The sequence below is a fragment of the Abrus precatorius genome, unplaced genomic scaffold (assembly GCF_003935025.1).
Source record: "Abrus precatorius isolate BTA unplaced genomic scaffold, Abrus_2018 Scaffold3, whole genome shotgun sequence".
NCBI lineage: Eukaryota > Viridiplantae > Streptophyta > Magnoliopsida > Fabales > Fabaceae > Abrus > Abrus precatorius.
In genome coordinates, this window is record NW_020874373.1 from 9,144,562 (window position 1) to 9,160,549 (window position 15,988).

Sequence of the window (15,988 nt, forward strand, 5' to 3'; positions counted from 1 at the left end):
ACTTATATTAATAATATAATAAGAAAAACAAAAATATTATTTATTATCTTAAATATGTAAAATAAATTTTAATAAATATAAATATATTTTAATTAATAATATTTATTATATTATATAAAATACATACATATATATATATAAATTAATTTAGAATTCAGTTCTCAAGATCCGAATTTTGAATTGACATTTTTATACTATAGTAATTAAGTTTGTCCCAAAAAATAAATTCTTGTTGAGTCTATTTTTGTAATTTTTTATTTTTTTAATAATATTTCTGTAAAAAAGTCTACATTTTCATTTGATTTGTTTAGAGAAATTCTTGCATACAAATTTTTGTGTGATATTTTGTAGAAATTTTAAAAAATATAATGTGATAAAAATATTATATAATTTTATCATGCAGACACCCTTTTTCTTAGAACAATCTCAAAGCACGGATATGATTTGGATCCACAGAAAACGAGGCATATCCCAACTCTGACCTGACTGCCGACACCGACAGAGAGTTAAAAGGAAAGGCAAACAAATTACAAAAACCTTCAACCTTCGACAAGACCTTCCATTACCCACAAATAACACTTTTGTTGTTTAGCAGATCTTAGGCACCCATTCCAACTCATCATATTATATTAACTGCGTGTTAGCTAATTTACGTAGCTCCCACTCCCACTACGCTTCACATATGTTAATTCATATCGTATGAAAATAGGACCGTAGTTTTTTACGTACATTATCTTACATGAGTGTGGGTGGGTGTGATTAATGGCCAGTCTCTCATAGTAATACACTCAACGCTCCAACACCAACCACTGTACATCTTTATCTCCCTCCTTCCTACTTCCATGACCAAAATGCCTCTTCCATCATCACATTATTTCTTCTTCGCCATCTTCCTCTCTTACACTCTCCCTCCCACTCTCCAAGTTCCCCTCTTTGCTCCAATATCAAAAGACCCTTCCACGCAACTCTACACACTCTCTCTCTACCTCAAAACCCCACTCCAACCCACCAAACTCCACCTCGACCTGGGTTCCTCCTTCACCTGGCTCCTCTGCGACTCCACCTACACCTCCTCCTCCTACCACCACATTCCCTGCAACTCCTCCCTCTGCGCCTCCTTCCACTCCACGGCATGCTCCAACTGCTTCCACCCACGTGCCCCTAACTGCGCCAACGATACGTGCGCTCTCTTCCCCGAAAACCCCCTCACCCGAACCACCCTCCTGGACAACGCACTCATCGATTCCCTCGCTCTCCCCACCTCGGACGGGTCAACTCAGGGCCCACTCATTCTCATCTCCGATTTCATCTTCTCATGCTCTTCATCCTCTTTACTCCAAGGCCTAGCCACCAATGCTGCAGGCCTAGCTGCATTGGGCCGGTCCAGTAACTCACTCCCGGCCCAAATCAGCGCCGCTTTGTCCTCCTCACTGTGCTTCGCCCTATGCTTACCCGCTTCAACCTCAAGCCCAGGCGCGGCTTTCTTCGGCTCCACTGGCCCTTATTTCACTTCTTCCAAAATTGACCTCTCCAAGTTGCTTAATTACACCTCGCTCATTGTAAACCCCGTTGGGGACACCGTTATCACTCACGACGCGCAACCGTCCGATGAGTATTTTATAAACCTCACCTCCATTCTAATCAACGGTCACGCTGTTCCCATCAATTCCTCTATCTTGACCGTTGATAAGAACGGATTTGGTGGAACTAAGATCAGCACCGCCGAGCCCTACACAGTTCTGGAAACTTCCGTGTACAAACTCTTCGTAGAGCGTTTCGCGAACGCGTCCGCAGCTTTCAACTTAACGGTGACAGAAGCCGTCGAGCCGTTTGGGGTGTGCTACCCTGCGAAAGACCTGACGGAGACGCGGGTTGGACCCGCGGTGCCGACCGTTGATCTTGTTATGCAGAGCGAGGACGTGTTCTGGAGGATCTTCGGGGGGAATTCGATGGTGAGGATTGAAAGGGAAGGAGTGGATGTGTGGTGTTTGGGCTTTGTGGATGGTGGGAGCCGTAGGAGGACGCCCATTGTGATTGGCGCGTATCAGATGGAGGATAATCTCCTGCAGTTTGATCTTCATTCCAACAAACTCGGTTTTACCTCATCTTTGTTGCTACAAGCTGCCACGTGTTCTGATCTCAATGTCGCTAATTTTTACAACCACACAAAATAATTCCAATTACAAATATTTGGTATTTTTTCTTTTTGGGTAACATGTACAGTATCTACTTGTTGCTGTTTTTATTGTTTACATTATCATTGTAATTGTAAATAGTCAATGTTCCCGGTTTAGCTTACCATGAATCATTTTTCATATATTCGTTCTCAAGGGACTATGCAGATTAAAAATTGCATCACTATTATTGAATTAAAATTTCAAACTCTAAACTTTACAAAGTTAAGAAGACATTGCCAAGTACTGCAATTGGAGGAATATTATATTATTGTCAGAAAATCTATTGCATCAAGTTAGGAATGTATTTCTACAACAGAATTTTCAGACTCGACTACAATACAACCTAGGAGAAATGATGAGCTTTTCATATTAAGCTTATTTGAAGTGCAAAAATTACTCAAAACACTTTATTTTTTCTTGCTAATTTGCAGTAGAGAGTCGTATGAAATACACATTAATGTTCTTTCAACAAGTCAAAATCAGATTAATTAGTATTGTATGTATGGAGCATCCAAAAGTAAAAAATGATGATAGTATTGCCTTTCTCCCCAGTGTTGCATCTCAGCAGAGTTGAATTCTTAACAGGGTCCGCATGAAAACTCAATTTAATATAAAATCCATCCCGAGTATGATTCAGAAGAAAAGTGGTGATTATTTTTTACATACCTGTTTTCATAACTTTCTGTTGAATATTTCACAGAATCCTCAACTTATCAGCCAAAGACAACGAGCGAAGATTGATAACACACAGAAACTTCTTTTATAACAAAGAAAAATGCCCCATTGGACTCACCCATGTTTTATTCTCTCCATTTAAGCTAAGAAAAGGACAAAAGCATTAAAACATAAAATATGATGAAGTTACTAATTTAAGTAATTAGATTATATTAAGTTATAATAGTATCATCATCTATTCAAGAAAAAAATTCTTTAATATTTCTCATATATCTCAAATAACTTAAAAAAAAATTTCTATCGAAGTTTTTCTTTTTATCTTCTTTCTTGTATCAAACGAAGTGATAGGGAAGAGGGAGAAGAAAAAAATGTTTGATACTTCTTTTTGTTTTTTAACTTTTGAATAGTTTTGTATGTGGAACAAAAAAAAAGGCTCATAATATATTGAGCAAAAATGTTTAATACTTTTCTTTTATTGTGTGCTTGGTCTATATATTACTTCGTTACGTCCTATGGCTATTTCTAAATCAAACATGGAACATGTATTCTTGTGTTATTTAATTTAAGATATCCAAATATTCCCTTTTAAACTTATGTTATCTTTTAAATATTTATCATCAGTTTGCTCTTAGTTTCTTCATGCATTTTTTCCCTCTCAAATTTTAAAATTAACACGAGTAAATATACTTATTTATGTTAGACAAACATTCGACAACTGTTGAATTGTACTATCAATGAGTGACTGATTTAAGTGGGACCCTGAAGTACAAAAAATAGTTTACTTGAAGTCACTATAACTAATTTTTTCCCAAGATTCATCCCGAAAAGAGAGATCGAACCAGTACTAACTCATTTCTGATTTGTATTAAGAAAGGAGTATATTTAAAGCCTGTATATTTTTCATATCTTGTGAGATAGGCCTTTGATACCAGCTACCAGAAACCTTTATACGTGTGCGAGAGACAAAGTTTGGAGATAAAAAGAAGGGAATAATAACCGATCTTATCATAGCAGTACATATATACTCTCTGCAATTTGCTACTCTAGCTACCTATATAGCCCCACCTAAGAAAGAAGAACCTTGTGCCCACTATTCGTATTCTCTGATGTTATAGTAACACTTTGACCATGAAGAGCTAGCTCGCTTTCCCTTAATTATTGAGCCTCCTCAGGATCAGCACAATTTCTATTTGGCATGAAGACAAGTCTAGATATTTGCATAATATTCAGGCTTCAAAATCATGACCGCGTTACAAATTTGAAACTGTGGGAATATTTTGTGATGGCCACTATTGCATATTATCTTCTTGACCGATCATAATTCCTAGTACTTTACAATCTTGAATAAATCGAGTCAGAGAGTGATACTTTTTTTATCCCTTTCGGCTTGCCTTAGCTATAAATACTCAACAAACTAATGTTCCCAATCTCAATATACACAACTAAAGTTCCTTTGGGAAACTTTGAACATACTTGATATATGCCCTCCAATCGCCCCCTTTATTCCAATTGATTCTTAATCTCTTTTCTTGCCCGTTTAGACCCTTTTTAGTAAATTGGGTCCATTATTCGTTCACCAATTAATTTACCATGACCATTATGTCAAAGGTGATGTGCAGGCCAACACAACCACTGAAAAATGTTCCCTCCAATGGGCAAAAGCAGAACATTAGGCAGAAAGAGAAGGTGGTGTTGGTGATGGGAGCAACAGGAACTGGAAAGTCAAGGCTTTCCATCGACCTAGCCAAATCTTTTCCAGCAGAAATCATAAACTCGGACAAAATGCAAGTCTACGAAGGGCTTGACATAGTCACAAACAAAATCACCAAAGAAGAGCAACTTGGGGTGCCACACCATTTGCTAGGAACACACAACCCCAACTTAGAGTTTACAGCTTCTGATTTCTGTGACATGGCATCACTCGCCATCGAATCAATCACGGATCGTGAGAAGCTTCCAATAATCGTGGGAGGCTCCAACTCCTACATTGAAGCCTTGGTCGATAAATTTGGTCCAAGGTACGATTGGTGTTGTCTTTGGGTGGACGTGTCAACGCCCGTTCTTCATTCCTATGTAGCACAGCGTGTTGATCACATGCTTAACAAGGGAATGGTGAATGAGTTAAGACCCTTTTTTAATCCCAACGGGGATTATTCAAGGGGCATAAGAAAAGCCATTGGGGTACCCGAATTTGACTCGTATTTTCGAAGGGAAGAGTTCTCCAACAACGAAACGAGACAGAGGTTGCTCCAGGAAGCGGTTGGTGAAGTGAAGAGTAATACGTGCAAATTGGCATGCAAACAAGTTGGGAGGATTCATAGGCTTCGAAGCGTTAAAGGGTGGAAGATTCATCGCGTTTGTGCCACGCCCGTGTTTCAAAAGCGTGGCCAAGAATCAAATCATGCATGGAAGAATATGGTGGCACAGCCTTGTGCCTCCGTAGTTGCCCAGTTTCTATACAATGCTAACGTTGTTTCTGGGCTTAGAGTGCCAGCAACATACCACTCAATGTCATGAAGTATAATAGTTTTTTTCTTTTCTTTTTTTGTTTTCATAGGTTAAACTCATAGTAAGTCTTGTTATAACTAAAAAAAAGTTTGAAATACACTTTTTGCCACGCTAGCTCATTTACAAACTAGCTTTTATGTTTAAAAATGTACTTTTACTTTATATACGAATCCTTCATTACATAGGTTTTTAGAGTTATAATATCGTTACAAAATATAAATATAACAATATTAATAATTATTAATAGTTTCATAATGATAAGATTAAAATGTAATAATAGAATCATTTGACCAATCTAAAAACTTTGTAAATTTAAAATTTTCAAATATATGCGCATTTAATTGTAAAATTTGTATAGTTTTGATGTTATTTTACATTGCAATTTTGAAGAAAAATTAAGTGATATAAAATCAATATGTGTATAAATTGAGACACTTTTCTTTCCTTTTATTGTTACTTAAGAATATAAGAAAACAAATAAAATACCTATGATTAAGCCTCTTAGAAGAAGCATGGTTAATCAACAAGAATTGATATTTTTTTTACTTACTTTTCCTATATTAATTCTATACCTTTTTTTAATAAGAGAAAATTTTATTTAATTTTATGTTTACATAGATTACTAATCCATAAAAATATTAAAACATTTAATAATAGCTTAACAAAAATTTTATTCAATTTTAATCTTAAAATTAATAAAAAAACATGATTTATGTTTTTTTTTACCAAAGATTGAAATCACATCACATATTTTTTTAGAGACTAAAATTCTATCATATAGTTTTAGAAATTAGTAACTCGTTTAAACTTTAATTTTGTAAAAACATAAAATCTAATAAAAATATAAAAAATATTTTTCTTATCAATTTATAAGTGTTGAATTCTGTAAAATTTTGATTTTTAACATATATTTTAATTTATCTCTTTTTTTATTATCTTACCTCTCACGTTACTCTTTCTATATTTTCAAATCTTATTTTTTTATGTTATCATAAGGTGATGTTAGAATTTAATTTCTTAAAAATAATAAACTTTAATAAGAAAAAATTAAAATTGATTTTTTAAAGTGTATTTTAAAATTTTTAAAATCCCTTTTATTCTTATCTTCTGGATGCAGTTTTTAGACTTTCAATTCTAGATAGTTTATGTGTTTGGAGTTTATCTTATTTTTTTTTTATAAAAACAATCCTACTTTTTTTTTTACATTACTTGTAGGCTACTCTTTTTTTTTTAAAGTAGAAGAATAAATTTCATTTCAATTTATGTAGGAACAGTACATAATAAGAGGAAAATCAAAATAAAATAATTTGATATAGTAAATAGTATAATATAACAGAAAGATAGTAATATAAAAATATCAACTATTTTACAAACTTTTTTGACCTAAGGACTCGAGCAAACCTTAAGCATACGGTGCTTTGAAAATACTCTTTTAATTCCAAGATAACAAAAAATATATAAAAAATATTCTTGTCAATTTATGAGACATAGAATTAATTTCTGTATATTCATAATTTATAAATTATCCATAAATTATCTCTAACATTAGATAATATTATTTAAATGATATTTTATCTTAATATTTAATTTAATAAAATAATCATATAAGCACTTTTTTTTAATTTATACAATATTGTATATAATAAAAAGTTAAATATGATATTTTTTATTAAAAATTATAAATTTATTATAATTTAATACATTAATATTATTAAAAACTATAATTTTAATACAAAATTATTATATATATAATTTTTTAGAATATGCAATAACACACATATTAAAAAATTGTATAATTTATTTCATTATCTTTAACCTGAATATTTTGTCTTCTCAATATTAAGAGCATGTGATGATTGAATCGATGACTTTTTGGCTTTTTACGTAATATGTTCCGTAATTCGTGTTAATGGACTTTTGAAACTAATGCAAAGAGATCATTAAAAGTTTGATTTCTCTTAACTCGTCGAATTTAAATATTAAAAATAATAATTTTTTATTAAAATTAAAATATTTATTATTTTAAAATATAATAAATATTTATTATTAAAGTTTTTAAATTTAATCTTAAGAATTAATGTTTAAAATATTTTTTTTAAGAAAAATTTACTAGATATTATTTAATTATTATATATTAGTTAAAAATTTTATTTCAACAAATTGTATAATTAGAATTGACATTAAATATTAATATATTAAAATAAACTTTAACTCAATTTAAAGAACAATAGCAACCATATAGTACAGTTTTTTCAAAACGTGCTTTGAAAAACTTACGGCTTCATTTCCAATTTTCGGTCATAAATAGCTGTCACCTCATAAAAAATGGAACAAAAATATGATGAGGAAAACGAAAAAGCAAAGTAAAAAAAAAATTAGGTTGGGGGAACTAAAAGAAGGATACCACTCAAACTTCTTTAATCTTCGTTTACCGCTGAACCGACCATCAACGTTTTTTTTTTTTTTAGATATTTTTAATTAAGAATATTAGTAATATAGGTTTACTATTAAATAAATTTTATGTATGTTTTTAAAAACAAGTCTTTAATATGTGCTTAGAAGCACGAAACACAAAATGTTATAATATTCAATATTATTATTACATTAAATATTAAAATACCACACAATTTATAATAAAAATATTATATATATTATTTTTGCTATGAAAATACTAGTCTTCAAGTCTCTGCTTGGGTAAGATGATATCCTTCCGTATCTTTCTGACGTTACTTGACGTGGGAAAGGTATTTGCAAAAGGCACTCTGATGCTGAAGTCAGGATTCGGTTCTGAGCAATAAATGTTATTTTATATTGAAAAGTCCTCCCCTTTTACCTATACTTCCTACCTTCCTTTTATAGGTAATGTTATGAGCTAATGGGCTTGCTGAATCAGCCTTAGTTTTGGACCCTTAATTAAAGTAAATAATATTCTGATTATTACCCTTAATTAGATTAATTACCTTTTAATCTGACAAAGGATATTCGTCTATATTAGACCGAAGGGGTACTCAGTTACCTTTTCCTAAAGATAAGACTGAATAGTACCATATCCAGTACACTAGCCCCAAGCCCGAAGAGGTACGAGACGAGGGCTTAATAATGTATTTACCCATGACACTTTGACGGAGGAGGTATTCGGTTGTAATGAAGAAGTAAGCAGGCCGAAGGGGGATGTTAGACGCCGTTCATCCAAGGATGAGGTTGAAGGGGTGTTAAGCGTCATACATCCAAGGATGAGGCCGAAGGAGGGTGTTAGGCGCCATGCATCATTGTCCTATGGTATTGTCAATATCTCTGTTGCTAAAACCTGCTCAAGTACCTTGGACCGACTGGTGTTTAATATTGTGTAACTTACAAACCTAGGTCTCCTCGGGAGACGTTCAGTTCTGATCTTTTGGTCCTTGTTTCCGTGTTTGTTTCTTGCGTGTTCCTTCCCTTCAAATTCTCTTCAACTGGATACTTGCTCCATTTGGGCCTAGTTGTGGAACTCGGCTAATTCTTCAATTTGTATATACTTGGTTGCTCGACAACGTAGTTCATCTAGGTCAACAGGGTTTTTTTTGCAGATACTATTGACAAACGGCCCTAGCCTAAAGGCTATTGTGAGATGGTGCATCGCAACTGCCGGATCCAAGTTCCGGATAGAGAGGGCCATTTGCCTGAAATGTTTCATAAACGACCTGAGTGTTTCCTTCTTCTCCTAGCAAATATTAACCAAAGCCAACGAGGTCAGTTGATGAGGATGACTAGTGAAAAACTGTAAATTGAATCATCTAGTGAGGGTTGCAAATGAATCAATGGACGAAGGGGGTAGCCTAGTGAACCAACTGAGGGCCGATCCTCAGAGTGAAGTAGGAAATATTCTACATCATAAAACATCATTTTCTGTATACAGACCGACCTGAGTTGTGAAGATATCCAGATGTTCTCCAGAGTCTGATGTTTCATCATACTTTTCTATTGTTAGGCTTCTCCAGTTGTCTAGTAACTTGGCATCCAATATATGGTGAGCAAACAAGCTTCGGCTCACTACATCATTTCGTCAGTTTGGGTTCCAAGTTGCTGAACCACCCTTGGCATCTCTTGTAACGCCGAGGACTCCCCCTGCTCTTGGGCGAGGGGTGTAGTTTGAGAAGGTATGTGAGTTCTTATCTCTTCCCTTAAGTTGACATTTTCCCTTCTCAAAGTCGAAAGCTCAAGAGCGTCTTTCTCCCTTTCCTTTTTCATTTCCATTATCTCTGCTTTGAGTTGCCTCAACACTGCAAAGAGGCTTTCATTGCCACCTCTCTCCATTAGAACTTCAGGGATAAGCTGATTAGGTGTAGTATCCTTCTGGTGTCGAGAGGTTCCGCCTTGCTGAGTCTGTCCGTCTTGCTGACTTCTTGTAAGTACCATGATTACTCTTAAAAAATGAGACATATATATATATATATATATATATATATAGTTTACTTTTTTAATGTGTATTCAATAAATATGAAAAAAAATTATATATACTTTATTTTTATAAAAAAGTATAAAATTTAATAATAGATAATATTAAATATTATAATATTCAATACAATTACTATTTGCTTTTATTAATAGCCTTCATATATATGTTAAAAAATTTAACAGTTTATTTAATAATAATAAATATTTTTTATTAGTTATTAGTAAATAATGATAAAATTTACTGTATCCTCTATAGTTGAGAAGGCTTGATACTTTTTTTTTACATGTAAAACAATCATCACCATTAATTTTATATTAATAAATAATAGAGTTAAAAATTTAGTTTAAAAAATTAATACCTTCTAAATTTTAAAATATTAAAAAATTATAATTATTAATTTAAAAAATATAAAATATTTTTTAAAATTTATAAATACCTTAATTTTAATTATATACTTCATACATGAAATTGGTTGCTAAATGCAAGCTCCAGCCCCTTTCATGTTCCAAGATTTAACTTTTTTAAGTCTAAATTTTAAAGTGACTGACAAGGAAGCCTCGATACATAATTTGCAAGAGAATAAATGGATTTTAAGAAAATATATACCTGGGATCATTGTAGCTTTGTGGGATTTGTAGTAAATTAGCCTTAGAATAATATTTGCACGAATTTGAAGCTGAATTAAAGCTTAATTAAATGTTGTTTAGTTAGTCTAGTGCCGCATATATTTCAAATTAAAACGTATTGCATATCTTAAGTTTAAAATGGACACTTCAAAATTTAATTTAAAAAGATTATGGACAAATAATTTTTTTAATTTGATCGTGGGTCCAATTATATATAAGCCTTTTAAAAATGAATTTATAATAAGCTTTTTATAACCTTTTTCCGAAGTTCTTATTTTTTCTCCCTCAAGTCTAGTCACAGCTTATTTAGATTAAGGTTACTTTAGCATCCGATAATTAGAACATTAAACCGCCCGGTGAAGAAGGAATTTTTGCTGCGTTTCTAACCTTCATAATGATTCCTTGGGGCACCTCATTGTCTATATTTTTTCAAAATATAAACAAACAAAAACAGGATAAGAATTAAAAATTGACTAATCAGAGCATACATGTTTCCTCTGTTCCTGTTGGGTCAACATGAATAATCACCTTCAAGTCTTCTTAATTTAAAAATAAGGATTTTTTAAAATTAAACTCATTAGATCAATGATACAATTCCTATTATAATATCTAAATTTTATTAATTCACCTAGGATGACTTAATATAATATCTAAAAAATGCTTTGGCCAAGTAAATTTCTTAAAAATGTGGATTTAATTTAAAGTCTAAATGGAGTCAAACATTACTGCTGCTCAAGTGCCGCATGTATTCCTACCGTACTGACCATGATAATAACAGTGCATTGTGGTGGATGATGCTGAACCCGAAAACAAAGAAAATAGAGCTATTCCATTCCATTTGTGATGCAAAAGAGTATAACATAATCTATTTAAGATTACGAGCCACCAGCGTTGTAATTATCATAGCTGCTACCAACAATGACAATGAACACTATCTTTATGTTTACATTACTAATATTGTGTCGACCACATAACTCTGTTAAATGGTTGTCGGATGTAATTCCGGAAGTGCTTGCAACGTAACTTAAGCAGATCATATGGGAATGCTGTGGCTAAAAGCATCAACCTTCCATATGGGAATTAATGTAGTTTGTGGTCGTTGTTATTATTGCTTCCAGACTCCAAACTTCTCTTTATGTTGCTGTATTCACATGGGAATGTCGTAGCTAAATGCACCAACCTTTCCTACAAACCAAGAAAGATCAGTCTTCCTTGTACTCGATGCATTTGATTTTGAGCGAGTGTTATCTGAAACTACTTAGACCGACACCGCAGGATATATAAATATTCAGATTTGTTTACAGTAGTCTACTTAATAATTTTTTATAAAATACTAAATTAATCAATTTAACTGTTAAATTATTTTATATTAATTTTTTGATGATGTATGATAAATTTTATATAAGTATGTTATTTAAAATTTAGTATTTAATTATAATTTAAAAATATATCACTCATTGAAATAAAGTAATGTAATAAAATATTTAATTAGAAATCTTTAAATTAACAATTAGATTATTTAATCTTGCATCCTATAAAAAATTATTAAAAAGTATAAGAGTTTAAATCTGATACTTAATATTAATGAATCTTGAATCATATATCACACTTATTTAGTTTGGAATATCAACTTATCTGAAACTTGGTTTTGAAATGAAGTTTAATTATGTCTCGTTAGATAATATCTTAACCTTTATTTTAGCATAATTAAAAAAAATGAAAATTCTGTTAGCATAAAGTAATTTGAACTATATATTTTTGTTGGAACACAAGTTTTTTAGGAATATGTACAAGAAGCAATGGGTCCTTATTTTTTTCGGTCAACCAAGCAACGAGTCCTCTTAAAGCTCATGCTCAAGGCCTCTTTTTGAAACCGAAAACCATGTTTTACCTACTAATTGCTTACTCTCTCGTTGATCTCACTTTTAACTTTAAGAAGCGTTGCTTTTACGAGAGACAGCATCATAAAGTCATTTCTTTCTCTCTTACCGTCCTATTATAAAGTTGGACAGTAGATAAAGTTACTCTTAAGACTATGCTCGTGTTCCTCATATTTTCGACATCTGTTTGCACGTTCTTCCTTTTTGTAGTATACATATTACGCTTTAGACTTGTGTTGTTTATGTTCTAGCGGGAAATGTTATTTCCTATCATTTGAAGACTTAATCATATTAGATTCTATGTAGAGTTGGTGTGATTAAGTTGATTATTCTTGTATGTGACTGTCTATAACTTTATTTTAAAGTGAATAACTAGTGATATTTTTTCGTATCATTTATCTTAATGTATAATATATTATTTAAAATAAAAACAAATCATTACTATTTGATTATTTTTTATACATGATTATGTCATGATAAATAACGTGGAGAAATCAGTAAATATGTCAAAGTGCTTAGCTTGGTTCAAGGCGCAATATGGGGGCAATGACAAGCTTGCCAACAATAATTCAAACTGCCCAAATGGAATCTGCAGAAAATTCGAGAAATAGAGAAAGCACATTGTTTATTTGGTCAATTGCAAGAATGCTTACAACACTCTCTCAACACAGTGGGTTAAAGGGGTGCTAAAGATTTATTTTTTTAGTGGAGGACTATGCAAAATAAGTCCCCACTAAATTAAAGGCGATGATATGTAAAAGCGGTGTTCTATCTGTTGACTATAATTAATGTGTGATATGTGTGGTAAAGAAAAGAAAGATACCCAACATTTATTTTTGGAGTGTAATCCTTCTGCTAAAGCATGATATGATTGTCGCAACTGGTGGAGAATGTGGTAATTCCCTATTCCTGGGAGGTTTTATTTTGGTGTAATAAGTAGATGTTTGAAAATAGAAAGTTGAAGGAGGTATGGGTTCATTCGTATTTTTTGGCATTTACATGGGAGGTGTGGAAAATAAGGCATGCTCTAAAATATAGGGGTAATTCTCTCGAGAATGGGTTATTGGTAAAAAAATCAAGGTGTGTGCTTGGAGATGGCTTAGCACAGGTCTCTTACCTATGCAAATGTCTTTTCCAATTTGGTACTTTATTCCAGTTGCTTGTAAGTAGGGATTTGACAAAATAATTATGTATACAGTCATTATTTGGATTGGCAGTCTTATTTTGGGATTTTATAATTGAAATTTTGATCATTGTAAATGTGAAGTACCTTGTAATATATTACATTTTTTTTTAAAATTTTAACAAAAAAAACTGTAATATATATATATATATATATATATATATATATATATATAAATCTTCTCATACTAGAATAAATTTAAAAATTGTTACATTTAATTTAAATTTTTTAATTAACTTACATCTAATAATTTATATTAGTATAACAAGATCTTTATATATATATATATATATATATATATATATATATTAATATAAGACTGTGATTTTACTTGTTATGATAAGAAAATGACACATATATTTTCTTTTTAAATCGTATTTTTTTAATGTAATATATATTTAGATAGAAGAAATGAAGAAAGAGATAAAAAGAAAAAAAGAATATGACTATCATAAAAATAAAAAGAATAAAAAGATTATAAAAATAATATAAATAGTAAGATGTACTAAAAATATTGAAACTAAACGTTTCTTTTGATAATATTTAGAAAATTAACTTTAAAAAACATTTCAAGCTCTTGCACAAGTTAAAAGTTCTCTTTAGGAGGTCGTAACTCTCTGCAAAGCCCCCATCCCCCTGTAACTCGTGAGTTATTCTACTTGATGAGTTAATATACGTGACTTTAACTATGACATGTTAAATGGGTTGGATCGGCAACAACTATTTTTCACTCAATAAAAAATCGATTCCAAACCTTATTCGATTAGGCCATAATTCTGCTTATTATATAGTACTCGTGCCTATATATATATATATATATATATATATATATTCACTTTACACAGTCCAACAAAAGCTGCATCAAAGTCTAAAAACAGTGGTAGTAATTCTTATTCTATTCATAGTACATATAAATTCACGAAATAAATATGGTTATACAATAGTTAACCAAGCCATTGTTTCCAACCTCTAACGATGGCCCAGTAAACATGACTAAACAGCAGCTAGATAATAAGACTAGATAGTAACTAGAAACGAGAAATATAATGTTAATCCTTAAAACCAAACACAAGATTGGAAGGATGGCTCAAAATGAAAGTTTGGCAATCAAATTGGTGCACCACAAGAGTAAGTGATGTCGCAAGATTCTCCAATGTTGAGAGTGTACTGATGCAAAGGTCTTGTAAGGAAAGGTGGTAAGCGAAGTAGAAGTTCACACACACATTGGTTGTCCACTTCCTTAGCCCACCGGCAACAGTTCTCTTCATCAGCGGTTTGTTGGTGCCTATGCCTGTGTCCATGTCTGTGTCCGTGGCTGTGACCGTGCCCGTGTCTGTGATGGTTGCTGTGTCCATCATCATCATCATCATGATTGTCATCATGATCATGATCATCATCTTCAGGGGTTGGTGGAGAGGTTGAGGAAGATGAGGGTGCAGGTGGGATTACATGGATGAATGGCAACCTTGAACATGCATAGTTTACTAGTGCAAATTGTGATGCACAGAGTGGGCGAGGAGTTGTTGATGGGAGAGGAATAATTGGGGACCTTATTTGGCTCTCAATCTTTGGCACTATTGCCAGAAATGTTAGAGCCACTGTTACTATATTGAAAATCTCCACTCTCTTCCCCATCAGATCCTAGAAGAGTTTCAATGTTCATGTGGCCCTGTAGAACTGTTTATATACTTGCAATTTCATAGGAATGCTTCAAATAGGTAGTTTTATGGTGTGTTGCAAGAGTGTCTACTTGTTCAAAGTTTCTCATCCATTTTGTGTGATGACTTTGTAGGTGACGTGCAAATTATTCTAATTGGGCTCCAACCACCAACCTAGCTTGTTCCTGAACAATTTTTTAATTAATTAGTCTCCATTGGCGAGGAGTGTAGTTAAACGGTGTTAGTGATAATGCACAAATAATCAGCACGTAGAACTTGTGAGGGAGAAAGGCACTTCAGGGGAAAAAAAAGTCATATATTGGGAGATAAAAAGTGAGAGGAACAAGTCTCAAACAATATAAGAGATAGCCTTTTAGAAACCAATGTTTTCGAATACTGCTCATAAACTATGTATTCACGCTTGTTGCAGGGGTTAAAGAAACTACGTGAACAACACCCAAGAACAAAAGAGACACATGTATATAACCATTGGATTGCACGCAAATTTGTGGGGGAAACAAAAAAATTGATGCGGTCAAAGAGGTAAATCGAATGGTACAAAGATAAATGTGTGACCATTTTGTTGTATATGTAGTGTTGTCTAATATCGTAGTTCATGGCAAAATGTGTGATCAGTAGGATAGTAAAAAACACAATGTCATTAAATTATAGACCAAGATTCAAGTATTAATCATGTAGACTCATTTTGGTATTTACCACGCATTTCATTGGTTCCCCATCTAGTCCCCTCGGCCCTTCAGTGATAGGATGTTATTACATAGCTTAATTCTGCAATATGAACAAGGTGGGGGGAAGATGAACTTTTACTCGAATTCCAACATTTGC

The 15,988-nt window shown here is 32.4% G+C and overlaps 2 protein-coding genes across 2 annotated transcripts; both read left to right on the plus strand.

The window, feature by feature from the left end:
• Positions 1–842: 842 nt before the first annotated feature.
• LOC113862125 (basic 7S globulin-like) lies at positions 843–2,174 on the plus strand. Its single transcript, XM_027495261.1, has one exon. The coding sequence runs from the start codon at positions 843–845 to the stop codon at positions 2,172–2,174; it is 1,332 nt and encodes a 443-aa protein (XP_027351062.1).
• A 2,268-nt stretch (positions 2,175–4,442) lies between these two features.
• Positions 4,443–15,129, plus strand: LOC113862126 (adenylate isopentenyltransferase 5, chloroplastic-like). Its single transcript, XM_027495262.1, has 3 exons — positions 4,443–5,316; positions 14,871–14,923; positions 14,992–15,129. Exons 1-3 carry the CDS (start codon positions 4,443–4,445, stop codon positions 15,127–15,129), a joined length of 1,065 nt encoding a protein of 354 aa, XP_027351063.1.
• The last annotated feature ends 859 nt before the right edge of the window (positions 15,130–15,988 follow it).

Excerpts from the sequence above, each read along its gene's own strand:
- LOC113862125 (XM_027495261.1), top strand. The coding sequence starts at position 843 with ATGACCAAAATGCCTCTTCCATCATCACATTATTTCTTCTTCGCCATC.
- LOC113862126 (XM_027495262.1), top strand. The coding sequence starts at position 4,443 with ATGACCATTATGTCAAAGGTGATGTGCAGGCCAACACAACCACTGAAA. Across the intron at positions 5,317-14,870 it reads TGCCCAGTTTCTATACAATG|ATGATCATCATCTTCAGGGG; the intron begins CTAACGTTGTTT and ends GTCATCATGATC. Across the intron at positions 14,924-14,991 it reads TGAGGAAGATGAGGGTGCAG|AGTGGGCGAGGAGTTGTTGA; the intron begins GTGGGATTACAT and ends TGTGATGCACAG.